Source organism: Beta vulgaris, chromosome 1 (assembly GCF_026745355.1).
Source record: "Beta vulgaris subsp. vulgaris cultivar EL10 chromosome 1, EL10.2, whole genome shotgun sequence".
NCBI classification, from domain to species: domain Eukaryota; kingdom Viridiplantae; phylum Streptophyta; class Magnoliopsida; order Caryophyllales; family Amaranthaceae; genus Beta; species Beta vulgaris.
This window is the reverse complement of record NC_079202.1, coordinates 58,738,607-58,753,738: the sequence shown is the minus strand read 5'-3', so window position 1 is coordinate 58,753,738 and position 15,132 is coordinate 58,738,607. Positions and strand designations below refer to the sequence as shown.

The 15,132-nt window shown below is 33.8% G+C and overlaps 1 protein-coding gene and 5 non-coding genes across 7 annotated transcripts; 1 reads left to right on the top strand and 5 right to left on the bottom strand.

The window, feature by feature from the left end:
- Positions 1-354: 354 nt before the first annotated feature.
- On the top strand, positions 355-5,203 carry LOC104887827 (protein BASIC PENTACYSTEINE6). 2 transcript variants are annotated; one of them, XM_010672581.4, is made up of 4 exons: positions 355-882; positions 1,990-2,052; positions 3,609-3,744; positions 3,866-5,203. In XM_010672581.4, the coding sequence occupies exons 3-4, from the start codon at positions 3,676-3,678 to the stop codon at positions 4,799-4,801; spliced, it is 1,005 nt and encodes a 334-aa protein (XP_010670883.1). In that variant the 5' UTR covers positions 355-882; positions 1,990-2,052; positions 3,609-3,675; the 3' UTR covers positions 4,802-5,203. The 2 variants fall into 2 exon arrangements, with proteins under 2 accessions (XP_010670883.1, XP_048494548.1); XM_048638591.2 differs by lacking the exon at positions 355-882 and having other exon boundaries at positions 931-2,052.
- A 6,989-nt stretch (positions 5,204-12,192) lies between these two features.
- On the bottom strand, positions 12,193-12,278 carry LOC125494547 (small nucleolar RNA R38). Its single transcript, XR_007270794.1, has one exon. It is a non-coding gene; the product is annotated as a small nucleolar RNA R38 (small nucleolar RNA).
- Positions 12,279-12,406: 128 nt separating this feature from the next.
- LOC125494560 (small nucleolar RNA snoR20a) lies at positions 12,407-12,494 on the bottom strand. Its single transcript, XR_007270807.1, has one exon. It is a non-coding gene; the product is annotated as a small nucleolar RNA snoR20a (small nucleolar RNA).
- A 334-nt stretch (positions 12,495-12,828) lies between these two features.
- LOC125494545 (small nucleolar RNA R38) lies at positions 12,829-12,914 on the bottom strand. The gene has a single exon (XR_007270792.1). It is a non-coding gene; the product is annotated as a small nucleolar RNA R38 (small nucleolar RNA).
- Positions 12,915-12,996: 82 nt separating this feature from the next.
- Positions 12,997-13,084, bottom strand: LOC125494561 (small nucleolar RNA snoR20a). The gene has a single exon (XR_007270808.1). It is a non-coding gene; the product is annotated as a small nucleolar RNA snoR20a (small nucleolar RNA).
- Positions 13,085-13,169: 85 nt separating this feature from the next.
- Positions 13,170-13,248, bottom strand: LOC125494557 (small nucleolar RNA snoR64a). Its single transcript, XR_007270804.1, has one exon. It is a non-coding gene; the product is annotated as a small nucleolar RNA snoR64a (small nucleolar RNA).
- Between the last annotated feature and the right edge of the window lie 1,884 nt (positions 13,249-15,132).

Below are 15,132 nucleotides of genomic sequence, written 5' to 3'. Positions count from 1 at the left end.
ATATATAGTTCATAACCCAATAACAATAAAAAATAATGAACATTTACTTTTTATATGTTCTTAACTAAACATGGTTAAACGTAATAGTAAGTCAAAATGATACATCTACTCTTTTCTTAACGGCTTATTCTTTGCAACTTGTTTTTCTTGCATTCATCTTATATTTACTCAACGTTTTTGAATTTTTTCAAAACTTTTTAAACTGTATAATTTTTTTTGTTGAAAATATATAAAAATTGAAACCAAAGCAAAATGCATTACCCTATTAACCTAGACACAATCCAAAAGGTCAAATTTTACATAAAATGAGGTAGGAAAATAAAAAAAATAAAAAAGATTCTCTTTCTATATTTTGATTTTAAAAAAAAATCCCCAATTGAAGTAAAAAAAAAAAAACAAAAGGAGAGAGAAAATGTTTCTCTTTCACAGTTCACACCCACTAGTAAAAAGCAGTCCACTGAAGTCTGAAAGTCTGAAAACAGTAAAAACAGCAGCAATCAAACATCTCAAAAGTTGGAGTTAAAGAAGGAAGTATAAAAAGATAAAACTTAAAAAAAAAAAAAAAAAAAAAACAAGAAAAAAAAGGGATGACATAACATTGCTTAAAATATAAAATTAATTTACACTAATCAGACAAAGAAAGTCTTAAGAAATTCTTCCCTTTTTAAATATCTTTCATTTTATTTAATTAAAATTTGATCACCAAATTTGGCTATTTTCTCTCTCTTCCCCATCCCCCACCCCCAACTGTTCCTCCAACATTTCATTTACTATATTCCTCCCTCTTTCCTTTATTTTACATCCTTCGATTTAGGGTTTCTTTCTCTCTCTATTACACTCTTTTTTTTTCTCTCTCCTCCATTTTTTTTTCTTCATGATATGGTAAGCTTTAATCTGCTTGCATTTCATTTTTTTGCTTTTTGTTTGCTCTGATCAGCTTAAATTTTCAGCATCATTATTAAATTGTTTGAATTTTAGTTTATAAGTATGTTGTTACTGAGTTATTGGTTGCTTAATTTTGATTGCTGATTTTTTTTAGTTTGTGGGTTTTTCTGGGTTTTTTTTGGGGGGTTTCTGATGGTTTTTGTTTGACTATTGGTTGTTAATTGAGTATGATTTTAATCGTTGAATTGGAAAAAAAAAATGGGTTTGACTGGGTTTTAGTTGTGGGGGTTTTGGGTTTTTTTTTTTTTTTTTTTTGGGTGTTTGACTTGAGCTCAATTTGATTGATTTTGAGGAAATTGAAGTAAGTGGTTTTTGTTTAGTGTTTTTTTGTATTGATGAGCTTAATTGTTACTGTTATTAGCTTAATTTGTCTGCTTTGGAGTATTTAGGTACTTGAGTTACCTTGGGTTTAGTTGCATTGTAGAATTCTCTATCCTGCTCGTCGTATCGTAAAACCAGTTAATCCTGTTTGTGCAATTTTGTGATCCGGCGTCGAAGAAGAGGAGTTACACAACCTATTACCATGTGGTTTATGATGGAATCTCACTTGGGTTTTGTTAGTGGTCTGATGAGTGGTCTGATGATCTGTGTTCCGTGGTGCGACCGATACTGTATTGTTGAAGCTTTCAAATTTAAGTGATGAGAGAAGGGAAATTATGGGATGAAAATAGTTGAAGTTGATTGCAAAAGATGTTGGGAACAGAAGTGTCATGTATGAACTCCCCTCTCCCTTGCTAAATTGCTGAAGTGGAATTGAGAGTTAGAGTTGTACTACAGCTAAGGAGGAGTTTCGTGTTTATCATGATGATAAATGTTTTTGAAGCTAGAGTGATGGATGATTGGTTAGGATTTCCTCTGTTTCCCCCGTTATAGCTCGGGTAGTAGGAGCTAGGGAGACTGGATGTCCACTGATAGGAATTGAAGTGATAATCGTTTCCTAGTGGTTTTTTCTGACTGCAATGTGGGAAGTATCTAGATTATTCTTTGATAATGATTGAAATTTGATCTGTGTTTTGTTGTTTTTGTATTTCTTGTAAAATGCAGATCCCTTACTGAGCAGTATGTTTTGGTTCGCAAATTTGATGCTGGAAAGCCTCCTTAGTTGAGGTAATATTTCTAACCACTTCCAGATATATACTCCATTACTGCTATGTCAGAACTCATGCATCAATTTGCTGTTTTATTAGACACTGCTGCAGATTTAGAAATGTGAAAATTCAGAGTCTTGTTATTAGAAAGTGGATGTGTTATCCTCCATTGATCGGTCTTATATACTTAAACTGCTACCGTGAAAGCATAATTATGAACTCTTTTGTTAATTATCCCTTCTTTTAGAATCTTTTGCAGAATTGATGTTTCCTACAGTCTTAGACTAGGACCTTATTATTGCTATTACGGATGAGACTACCTAGTTGCACTTCCAATTAAATTATCATTTCAAGATAAACGAGGGAAACCACACTTGTGCACCCTATCGTGATTTTTTTTAATTTAAAATTCCAGTAGCTGAATATCAGCATTGTTTAACCAATTGATCTTATCTTATTATTCTGGGACATGAAAAGGCAGTGGAATTCTCAATTCTCATTTCCATAAATAGGGGTTGTTTGGAATATTACATTTGTTCTTTAGGAGTCACCTTTTGTTAAATATCCTTCTAAAGGTTCTTTCTTCTCTTTCTTAACCTGCCTTTTTCTGTAGTCCTGTATAACCATCACGGGGTTGCAGAGGTTTCTTTACTACAATATGTTAGCATTTGCTTTTGCCAATAGGTGTACTTTAAGGGGTTATTACAAAAGCCTTCCATAGTTTCATTGATGAATTTTGTTCGTGAGGACTCTTTTATCATATACCTCTGTTTACAACTGTTAGTAACTGATCAGGAATGCTATAATTGACCCTTACCCACCTTTACCTGATATTTAGCTATGCTAATTGACACTTTACTCTGTGTCATCATGAATCTTGTGACATATTTTTAGTTGATGAAGATGGTGTAATCTTATTTGCTTCCGCATTCAAAGGTTTTAGTTTTAATTTTAGTTTAATCTTAGTAAAATAACTTTGTGGTTTCAACTTTCAATCAAGAAGCTGAAGGGCAATGGTTGAAGTATTGAGTTTTATATTGTGCTATGTGACTATAACAATTTGAATTATACTTCATAATATACTCTCTGTCTCCTTAGCTTGTTAAATTTCGGGAAGAAAATTGAGGTTCCAAAACATTAATATAATACTTTGTTTCTGTGAATATTAATATTATTAAGGGGTCTAATTGCTAACAGCAAAATAATGGATTATAATGGCTAATGCGGCAATACATGGTCTATAGTTGATGTTGCTGTGTTTTAAAGACAATTTAGGTCAGCAATTGTGCTTAGGTCGGCTATTTGGATCAGTAAGTTGAAAATCCTTTACGGAAGCAACAGAACCACCTTTATATAACGGGTATATATATGAGATTCTGATGCAGCCGACTCATCCTATTGGGATGAAGGCTTTGGCATTGTTTGCATTCTGATGTCTGGCTGTAGAGGGGTAGCTGAGTTATTAATTATTCATGCTACATTTTTCTATTATGTTAGATCTTTCTGTTTTCCTCCTTAGCGGGCTTTCAGTTTTCCTTCTTTAGTTAATCTGTTTGTACTAATTTATTGAAACAGGTGGTCACAATAAGTCTAAAGGTAGCAACAATTGTGAACTGTGAAAATTATCATTTTTGAGTTTAGGATGGATGATGCTGGGCACCGTGAAAATGGGAGACATAAGCCCGAAATGTACAAACCACCGCACAGCCAGGTACATTGGTGTTTGAATCTGCAATTGCATCATAGAACTTGGTCATCTCCCTATTTCACACAAGCTCTGTATGTATATTGTGGCATTTCTAATAATCTTGCTTTTTTATTCTTTATTTCAGTGGTTGATGCAACAGCCACAGTCAATGAAGCATATAATGTCTATAATGGCTGAAAGAGATGCTGCAATACAAGAGAGAAATATGGCCATCAATGAAAAGAATAAGGCCCTGGAAGAGAGAGACTTAGCAATCATGCAGCGAGATACGGCCATGCAAGAAAGAAACGAGGCTTTAATGGAGCGGGATAACGCATTGGCAGCACTCCAGTTTCGTCAGAACTCTATTAACGGTGGTGGTAGTAACACTTGCCCACCTGGGTGCCAAATTTCACGTGGCGTAAAACACATGCACCATCCGCAGCAACATGTACAACATCCGCATGTTGGTGAAGCTTCTTATGACGGGAGAGAAGTTCAGGTACCTGATGCCCTACCACTGACAGCTGTTCCGCCAGAAAGCGCAAAATCCCGAAAAGTCAAACGTCCGAAAGAGCCTAATGCAACATCCCCTAACAAGAAGACATCGAAAAACGGACGGAAGGGGAAGAGAGAAGGTGAGGACTTGAATAAGATTATGTTCTCCAAGTCTCAAGAGTGGAAGGGAATGCAGGATATGGATGGGAGTGATGGCTATAAGCAACTGGGCGGGCCCAAACCTGACTGGAAGGGCCCAGATCTTGGATTGAACCAAGTAGCATTCGATGAGTCAACTATGCCACCACCCGTTTGCTCTTGTACTGGGGTATATCGACAGTGCTATAAATGGGGTAATGGAGGATGGCAGTCCTCGTGCTGCACAACAACAATGTCTGTGTACCCATTGCCTGCAGTACCCAACAAACGACATGCCCGAGTTGGTGGGCGGAAGATGAGCGGGAGTGCCTTCAGCAAACTACTAAGTAGGCTTGCTGCTGATGGCCATGATCTTTCAACCCCAGTTGACCTCAAGGATCACTGGGCTAAGCATGGAACAAATCGCTACATCACTATCAGGTAGTGCGTTAGAGATTTTAGAGATTTGAATTGAGGTAGATGAAGATAAGCGGATCTATTTGTGGGCTACAAGGAATGATTTTAAAACGACGGATTTGAAAGAAATGTGGCAGTTCGCGTTTCTAAATTCTCTCCTAAGGCCCATGGCCGTGTTCAGAAGTCCTGGTGTTCCAGCTGAACATATGAACTGGTAAAAGAGAATGGCCTTCATCAACTTAGCACATCTTGTGAAAAGTGTATTTGTAAAGCAGCTATGTAATGTTTGAAGGTGTCTCTGTAACGGTGGGCGTAGCGGTAGCGGTAGCGGTAAAGGTAATTGTAACATCCCTCTTATATGAGGAAAAGTTGCTTTGTCAACATTATTTTAGAAGGCCTATTTGAAATGGAAGTTGGTGTTTTCTGCTGATTTCCTGATATTTTCTGTCTTAGCCTTTAATAACGCAAAGTTTGGAAGAGGTATCAAGTAAAACTTTGCTGAATTTGCTTTCAGTCTTCAGACCTGCGTTAATTGGAACTTGGAACTTGGAAGAAAGGGGTGAAGAAGTTTGGCATGGGTTTTCATTTCCAAAACTCTGCCTCAGACTTGGTTGTATTAGTAAATGCAAGAAAAAGTAGTGGGTCCCATTACATGCATTAAGGCATTAAGCAATCCAACTGCACTTATTATACTCCCTCCTCCATACTTTGATAAAAAAAAAAATCAACTAATTATGATTTATGAATATCTTTAAAATATGTCATTATTTTAATTGTATTTAATTTGTGCCCCATAATTTATATAAGATTAATCTAAGCTTAAAATCTTAAATAAATAATTACATTAATTGTAAGAATGATAAGATAGTCGATAAATGTAAAATAATATGTTAAATTTTTGTATAAAGTCTTGAAGAGAGTATTTTAAATTTTTGTATAAAGTCTTGAAGAGAGTATTTTAAATTTTTGTATAAAGTCTTGGAGAGAGAGTATGAGGAATAAAAGATAAAACTGAAAAGAGTTTGGAGTGAATTTGAAGAATGAAAAATAAATACTAAAGTTAATGAAAAGTTGATGTAACGTATTATAAAATTTAGGTTTGGGTCTAAGAATATACACACCCTTATGCTTTGGAAATTTACAATTGAATAACACATGATGACAACGATAATTTGCAAGTGATTTCAACTTATTGGTGGAATTATTATATTTTTTCATTTGGTATTAAGAGTTTTATACTTGTTGCAATAAAGTTTTTTTTTCAAACTCATAGTAAGATGAATTTCTTCTGGACTGCTCTCTTATAGAGCCACTTATCCAAAGGCCCAATAAGCCCCAACTTCCCGTCCCGTCTCCAACAGTATTTAAATTTTACTTCCACCAAAATTTGTACCTTGATCTCCCATATGAAAGATAACAAGCCATACTATTGGATCCAAAAGTCTTTGGTTATACTATATACTTGTTGCAAGTGCACGACGTTATTATAGTCGGCAAGTACAAGTTGAATACGCGGCAAAGGTGGATTAAGTAAAATCATCTGGGTCATTAAAATACAAAGTACAAACTTGGAATTTCTTATCAAAATAAAATAACAATAAATTATATAAAAACCCACTCTGATAAGAAAATCAAGAGTCATATTCATATACATTCCTGTACAAAAAAAGAGTCGGATGCATCCTTGGTACTATATTAAAACTAATTTTAAAGAATTGGTGAGCAATATTATTAGACTTGGTTGGAATTTATTAAATCTAATTGGACTTGATTGAAACTTATTTGATAAAAGAATTGATGAACAATAACATTAATACTACCCCTCGAAATTAGTTATGACATTAACTATTAAACTTTTCCTTTCAAAGAAATATATATAGTAATTATTTACTTCTTATGAATAACATTTTCTAATAATCTCTTATTATTATTATTATTATTATTATTATTATTATTATTATTATTATTATTATTATTATTATTACTATTATTATTATTATTATTATTATTATTATTATTATTAACCTTATTTGCTCATGATTATAATATTTTAGTAATAACATAGTCAAATAACAATAATATAAAATAAGAGAAAAGCTATATGTAGCCCTAAGGACTGTATATAAGAAGCTAAAAATGGAAATAAGTTGCATTAATTGATCATTTGTTACATCGGTTGATGCAAAAAATTTCCATAAATTCACAACTTATTTCCATTTTAAGTAGTGTATTTATATCTTATTTGCAACCCTAATGTATGGCTGTATATAGCATAATCCATAAAATAATAACAATAGACAATAAGACAATTCACTGTTGTAATAACATATAATTCAAGTGATACTTTAATTATAAATATAATTCACAAGAGATGACCCAACTACTAACCATTTTCTTTTATAATATATGAATAAACTAAGATTTTGAGAACTCAAAAAGATGAGTATTAATATATTATATTTTGATCATTGTTTGTGATTTATATATTATGATATCATAATTAGGTTGTAATATTATTAGATTCATCTCAATAAATATTTTTGAAATATCAACTATTACAATTTATACAAATACATAATGAAAAAAATTAAAGCTTAAAAATTTTATTAGCAACCGTAAAATATTTTGATCATTGTTTGTGATTTATATGTTGGGATTGGACAGTAGCAAGCAGTGTTACCAATTGGATGAATGTTATGAGCAAAATGTGAGCACCGAACGATTTTTGTTGAACACATTAATTAAACCCTTGATCTCTGGAGTATTGGGAGGTCAAAATAGCACGATTTTTACCTATGAATCTCGAGGGAGTGGCAAGAGTAATACTATTCAGACTATTGTTCTTTGTGTTGTTAGCTTACGTGAAATTCCTGGAGTGGAACATTATCACGTGTAGGGTGGTAAAGCATGGTTGTTCTTAGTTGGTGAAGCTATTTGTCTGGTTAATTCCGTTAACTAACGATACCTCACCCTGTCAACTAGCTATGTGGAGCCTGGAGGTAGTCCGTCGCATCTAGCTTCTTAGAGGGACTATGGCCTTTTAGGTCACGCAAGTTTGAGGCAGGTGCAGGTCCGTGATTCCCTTAGATCATTTAGGCGCGCCGCACGAGCTCTACACTGATGTATTCAACAAGTCCATAACATTGATCGATAGGCACGGGTACTCATTGAAATTTCATCGTGATAGGGATAGATCATTACAATTGTTGGTCTTCAACGAGGAATTCCTAGAAAGTGCGAGCCATCATCTCGTGTTGACTGTCTCTGCCCTTTGTACACATCGTCCATTACTCCTATCGAATGAATGGTCCGATTACAACACCCTTTTCACGAAGCGTTGATGCCATGTAGAATACGATTCTAGAAAATAAAGAATGGTGAATCAAGAGTATATGACAACGAGAGAGTGGAAAAGACATAATGGAGCGAGATGACATAGAGAGAAAATGGTGAATTAGATTAGATGTGGGAATGATAATTGAAAAGAGAGAATAGAGAGGTGATAGAATTTGTCAAGTCAGTTAATTATAAGCTTAACAATTTCAAATAACATAATTTAATTTGTAATTTGTTTTTTTTGAAATTGACATTGATTCATTGATTCAAAGTCATACGACATCTACAATAGAAGTAAAAACTAAAAAATACATATCAAAATGAAATAAATATAATTCTAATATGAAAACCACGATCGTTGAGTAGATCTAACACTTCTGAAAACCCTTGTCTTTCACATCGTTGTCTGATGCAGCCTTCTGCAAGGGGGTATGTCGATCTTTTGTAGTTTTTAAAGTAAAACTGGATTTAATTCAAGTGATTGTAAATGAAGTCTTGACATTTGTTGCAGCTCCGCACAAACTTCGATCAACAAATCAACATCTTGAGTTCCACAAAAACTCAAAAACAAAATCTCCAAACTCTCACATGGAGAAACATAAAACCCAATATATGGGTAGATATAACCCATTATATATATGGGTAGAAAAATTCTCTATTAGAGACTGAAGTTTATTAGAAACATAAACATAAAAAAAAACTAGTAACAAAAGGAGAAAAAAGGGCTTACCACCGCCCAAAAGGGTGGTGGTAGCCCTAGGTTAAAAATTAGGATTTTGTGGGAGAAGAGAGAGAAGAGAGAAGGCGGCTTTCTCCTAAACTAGATTATTATAGCACCAACTATAAAACTAGTTCTTTATTTGAAATTTCATATTTCCTGTATAATTTATTTTTTTAATTGACCTGGAATTTAGGTATATTTCATAATTCAAATTCTTAATCATCCAATTACATGAAATAATTCTCAATTTAGAATTTCAAATGAAATAATAATTAATATCCAAACACACCATTATATTACTACTAGAATTTAGTATAATAAGTGAGTATAATAAGTTGCTTAAGTAGAAATATGATGAGAAAATATATTTTTAAATAGGGCTTGGGTTTCTGTTTTATCAAACATGTCATGTTGATGAAAAAATTATTTTATGAGAATACTTGATAGTTGAGAGATTAGAGAGGATGTAGACAAAGACAAGGTTAACAAAAATTACATGACAAATCAGTCACATTTCATATCACCTGACCCGTTTTTGACATAATCTGATTTCGATATGCTTGCCATAGCCTAAACTTGAACTGAACTACCCCAAAAAAAATGTAAATTGTTTCAACATGTACTTGTTTTCGATGTTATTTAAATTGAACCCTTTTGATAAAACGTAATGTTTGATTTGAGGTGAATTTGTTTGGTTTAACCATAACTTGTACCACTAAAGTGATGTGACATCCTTATTTGTAACCAAGATGTACTAGTATTGAACAAACTTTAGTTATTACTAGTTAGGAAGTGAATATTAACTACTCTGTATTCACATCAGGCAAGTCATTTATTTAGGACACGTTCGGTATTATTGTGAATTTCTACTTTTTGGTTTTTTGATTTTCAAAGTCATATGATATATGTCCTATAATGAATAAAAAATTAGTCAAGTTTATTGGGAACATGATGATTTTGAAAACTGACAATTAAAAAGTGAAACACTTTTTCTGGTTTTCAGTTTTTGGTTATTAGTTTTCAAAAAAAACTAGAACTGAATTCAAAAAACGATAACGAACAAGCCCTTAATTTTTAAAAACTAAATTTTTTATTTTTAATTATTAAATTGATGTGTAACTTAAACTTTATCTACAAAAAATCCTAACTTCTCTCTCTACAACGCTCCCAAACCTCTCAAACCCTAAAAGATCTAAACAGCCCTCGCCGCCATGTAGATGTAGGCTCACTGGTGGTCGCGGGTCGCCGGCGAGCTTTCATCGTCTTCTCTGTTGTACTCCTGTCGTGAGTCTTTCCCCCCTCCCCGTTTACTTGCGTCGAGTCTACCCCCCCTCCCCTGCATCGTCGATCCCCCCAACCCACCTCCCCATCACCCTCTTTCCGGTTGTCGTTGGTCGCCGCAACTCGCTACTGCCGATTTTCGCGTCCCCTACCCCTTCTCCCGCCGTAGGTTCGGTTGTTTTCCCCTCCCTTTCCCCGTTTTCCCTTCTTTTTCCCTCCCGCCGTTTGGTCGGGCTAGTTATCATAGTTTTTGCCTCAAGACTCCCCTGTGTCGAGTCTTCCCCTCCCATTTTCTTTGTTTCTCCTTCTCCCCTATGTATGGTGTCAGTAGTTTTGTGCTTTAGGTTGTTTGGTTGGTTTGCTGCTTGTCGGTTGATACTAGGGTGGTTCCTAGGGTGTGGTGGTTGCTTGTGTTAAATGATTTGTCCTTGTTCCTCGTCCTCCTCTCCTGTATGAACAGTCCAGTCGTACGGTGTATGGTTGTTTTGGGCTTCCCCTCCCCCTCTCCCCAGTTAGTGTCGGGCTCCCCTTTCCCCTTTCCCCTTATTAACAAGTTAGTGTCAGTTATTTTCTCGAACAATGGTTTAAATCTCCAAATAAACGGAGTATGTTGTTTTCAAGTTGCTAAAGTTGTTTTCGGTGGTTAGTTGTGGTCATCGAAAAGTATTAGTCAGTTGGGTGATATTTAGTGGTTCACAATAGTTAAAGTTGAATGTGTCGGTTTTTTGGAATTTGTGCTGAGGGACAAGGTGCCTCACGATGTTCGTGAACAAGGACGAGGTGATGATAGACTTTCATGGTTGGGACGTTTACTTGCCGGCTTTGAAAACCGGAAGGATACTCGAGGGCTCAACTTGTTTGGCTCTCCGTTTAGCTTGGCATTGATCCTCATGGTCTTTGCCCTGAAAACTTCAAATCTGCAGGCGGCACTCCAGTTGCATCTGGTACGCCCACTCATCAGTGTTTCTCTTTCATCAAGGAGAAAACTGCCATACTCTCGCTCGAGAGTAGTGAGTCAATGATGTGTCTCATTACATGGTCATGAGCTCAGAATCCCACGTGATGCCAGATCATTGGGATTGCTCATACAACGAGACACGACACTCGTTGGTAGTTGTTCGTTGTCCAAATCATGGTCGTCAATCGCTTCATCACCAACTTCCATCAGCGATATGAGGTTTGCATCCACCATTATCCGCACTAACCAATGATGCACTCCTTTCTAAGTGCTTTTGTTTCGTTTTTATTTCCTTCTGTATTAGGAATGTACAAGCTCTTAAAGCTCTTTTCGATTTCAGTATTTGTTTTTGTTTAAATTGTCTTAAAATTAGGATGTACTTTATTAATTAATGTACAATTTCCCAATGTCAAAACAAATAAAGTAAAATTAAACTTTATAAATTCGTTAGTGTTGAACTTATTCAAATGTCCTCTACTTCTCTATTGCAACCTTTAAAGCCTTTTTTGAATCATCGAATATAAATTTCACATTTTATGAGTTATGTTTTGATTTGTTTTATCTTTATTTGAAATAGATAGTTCATAGATTTGAAATATATTGGTATCTCTATTATATTCCAATTTTCTACTTGACATATAGGCCATAAAAATTATACTCACTTCATCCCATAATATAGTATATACTTATTTTTTATGGGTCAAATCAAACTTTAAAATCTTCAATTAAATATTTCAATTTGTCTATAAAACAAAACATATTCATGTAAGATCTTACTAGATACGTCTCAATGTGTAGTTTAATAATATCAACTTTTTATATGTTTCATTAATATGAAATTAAAAATATTAAAGGTCAACGTTACGTCTTGGAAACTTTTATGAGACAGAAGGAGTATCCATTTGCAAGTACAATAGCTCATTTACACCATAGGAGTTCACAGGAGTTCTCCATACTCTTCCCATATGTAACCTTCAAACAAAAAACTTTTATAACAGTACGCCCACTCATCTTACATAAAGGAATCTGAAACCAAATAAAGGATGTTTTTAACAAAAAGAAAATTTTTATAACAACTTTTTAAAAAAAAAAAATTGAAGGTACATATTACATACAGTATATAACGTGTGTCAGATCACAAATGTTCAGCACAGAAGTCTCAGACAGGGATAACTGTGATATTCAAAATATTTCTCATCATCCACACCAATTAATCTACATCACCAATTAAATTATTTTTTATAGTAAATATTAAAATTTTCAACAAAGAAACTAAAGAATCAACAATTTTGAAATTTTCATACTTTATTTTCATACTTTATTTTCATAGGAAATTAGCCTCAGACCGTCCTAGTACACAAATATCAACATTATACAAGAAACAAATCTTGCATTTGCTGCAACCAACCATAAATCATCATTGGCAAATACTTCTTATTCAAATTAAATCAAATTCAGACTAATGTGTACCAATATTATATTCCAATTTTCTATTGGTAACTTCGTATACTTCCTCCATTTCATATTACTCACTACACCGCTCAATTCACAGATTCCTCGACAATTTTTGGAAAAGCAAGAACCTCCCATAATGGAAAGCGCAGCGACTATTATGAAACAGAGGAAGTAAACGTAACCTTATTTTATAAACAGAATCATCAAACAATTCAAACAAAAAAACATTATTAACATAAAACAAAACTTTATAGTACCAAAAATATGTGATTTTTCAAAGATAATATAAGGTAGGCAGTGTATAACGTGTGTCAGATCACAAATGTTCAGCACATAAGTCTCAGACAGGGATAACTGTGATATTTAAAATATTTCTCATCATTCACACCAATAATTTTACACTGCCAATTTATTTAATTATTCATCATACAATTTTCAATCCAAAAAATACAATTTTTTTCATGGAAAATTAGCCTCAGACCGTCCTAGTACACAAATATCAACAACATACAAGATTAATATCTTGCATTTGCTGCAACCAACCATAAATCATCATCGGCCGATATTTTAAAACGTAAAATAAGAATTAAATTTACCCAAAAACAAAAAAAGAGACGAGATTTAGAAAGAAAAAGAAAAGAGGACGCATCAGATCTTCCTATTCAATAATGGTGAAGATCATCGTACCCAGAAAATAATTCTGGGTAATCACTCCAATAAAAATCGCATCATTTGGCCTCTTTAGGAGAGAGAAAATGAAACGAGCAAAAAATAAACGGCGAATTTGCGAGTTGAAACTGTTGTGTATTGATTGAGGGTTTTGTGGTATATATACGTGAATAATAATTTGGGGAAATTTGGTGAATTAGGGTTTTATGATAGTTTGGAGTTAACAATTTGGGAAATATGACGGCGAGTGGTTTTTAATTAGGTTGAGGCCCAGTATTAATGTTTGTGTATTGTGTGTTGCTGGGCCTATATATTGTGGATGTGGTGTTTTTTTTTTTGGGCTGTATCAATCACTTTTTTTGGGAGCTTTGAAGGTAATATTCGTTAAATCTTTTAACTCTTAGGTATTGTTTGGTTGAACTTAGAAAGTGGAGGAATTGAGATTTTATGGGAAGTGATTATATGAATTATTGTTTGGTTAACATTGCGCAGTAAAAATAAGAGAAGTAAAATTTGTCTCGGAAGTTAAAATTCCCTTAAAACATAGGAAGTATCTTATCCTATTCTCCCTTGATCACCCAAACTTGTCACATTTTATTTTAGCTAAAATTACATCATTGTCTTTGTAAATTTGGAAAGGTACAACACTATTTGGTTTTTCATTTCATGGGAAGTTACATTCAGGCTCGGCCCTGTGCGGGTCCAAAGTGGGACTCAACACAGGGCCTCACAATTAAAGGGGGACCAATTTTTTAAAAAAAACTTTAAAATGATCAGTCTGTTTTGTTCGCACATCACATAGTGGTAATGAAATACTGATATAAGTATTTTCAAAATGAAAAATTTTAGGGTTTAGCCAACAACAAGAAAAAAAAAACCATTCAACTTATTACTTTACTCAAGCAGCAACTGAGTCCCTCTATGAACTCAATTCCTAAGTAAGGAATCTTCTAATTATTACAACTCATATTTATTCCTTGAAATATTCTCTTTTGACTTTTTGACTTGACTCAAAGCCTTATACACTTACATATGCAACTCACTCGAGTTTTTATTCCACCTTACTATTGTTCCAAAACTTTTTCATAGTTACAAATTTCACTTAATCACTTAACAAAATCCTCAAAACAAGAGTTTTGTCAACTATTAACAACTTTTCCAATATAGACACTTGATAGGGTAAATCAAACTCTAAGGAGGTTACTGAAATAGTATCAGATCCAGGTGTAAAATTGATATGTGGTATACAAAATACATACCTAATAACCTAATGTAAAGCTATTCCACTCGAGTCCTACACGTTTAAATGTCTAAAGAGGAGGTTACTGAAATAGTATAGGATCAAGGTGTAGAATTGATATGTGGTATGCAAAATACATACCTAATAACCTAATATAAAGCTATTCCACTAGAGTCATACACATTTAAATTGATAATCAAACATCTTCTTTTTATTCTCTCCTATTTGTATTGAGCAACTTCGTCTCCATGATCTATATATTGACTACATGGGATGCATCCTGAATTGTAGGCTTGATCTCCATGTTTTTCACATTAACCCAATGGTTTTTCAGTCAAAATAAACGTGCAATTCATTCTGGCTTCCTAGAACTCATTAGTTAACTTCATAAATTTACTTCACCTTATCAATTTTTATTCAACAGAGAAATACAATATCAATCTTACAGTAGATCATGTGCCTAAGGATTCTATAAGAAGACATTTAAGACGTAGGCTCCAAATAAAACTGGTATTGAGTTTACGCTAGTCTTAAGTCTCTTAACTAAATAACCGCTAAGCTAACAATCAAAGAATGGTATTATAGACATGACTACATGAGCTTGGTCAACCACCATCCTAGATACTACTATACTAGGTAGAAAGAAAGTGGTGACTCTTTCATGGAAATTAATATCCGATGCAATGCAGACACAATATT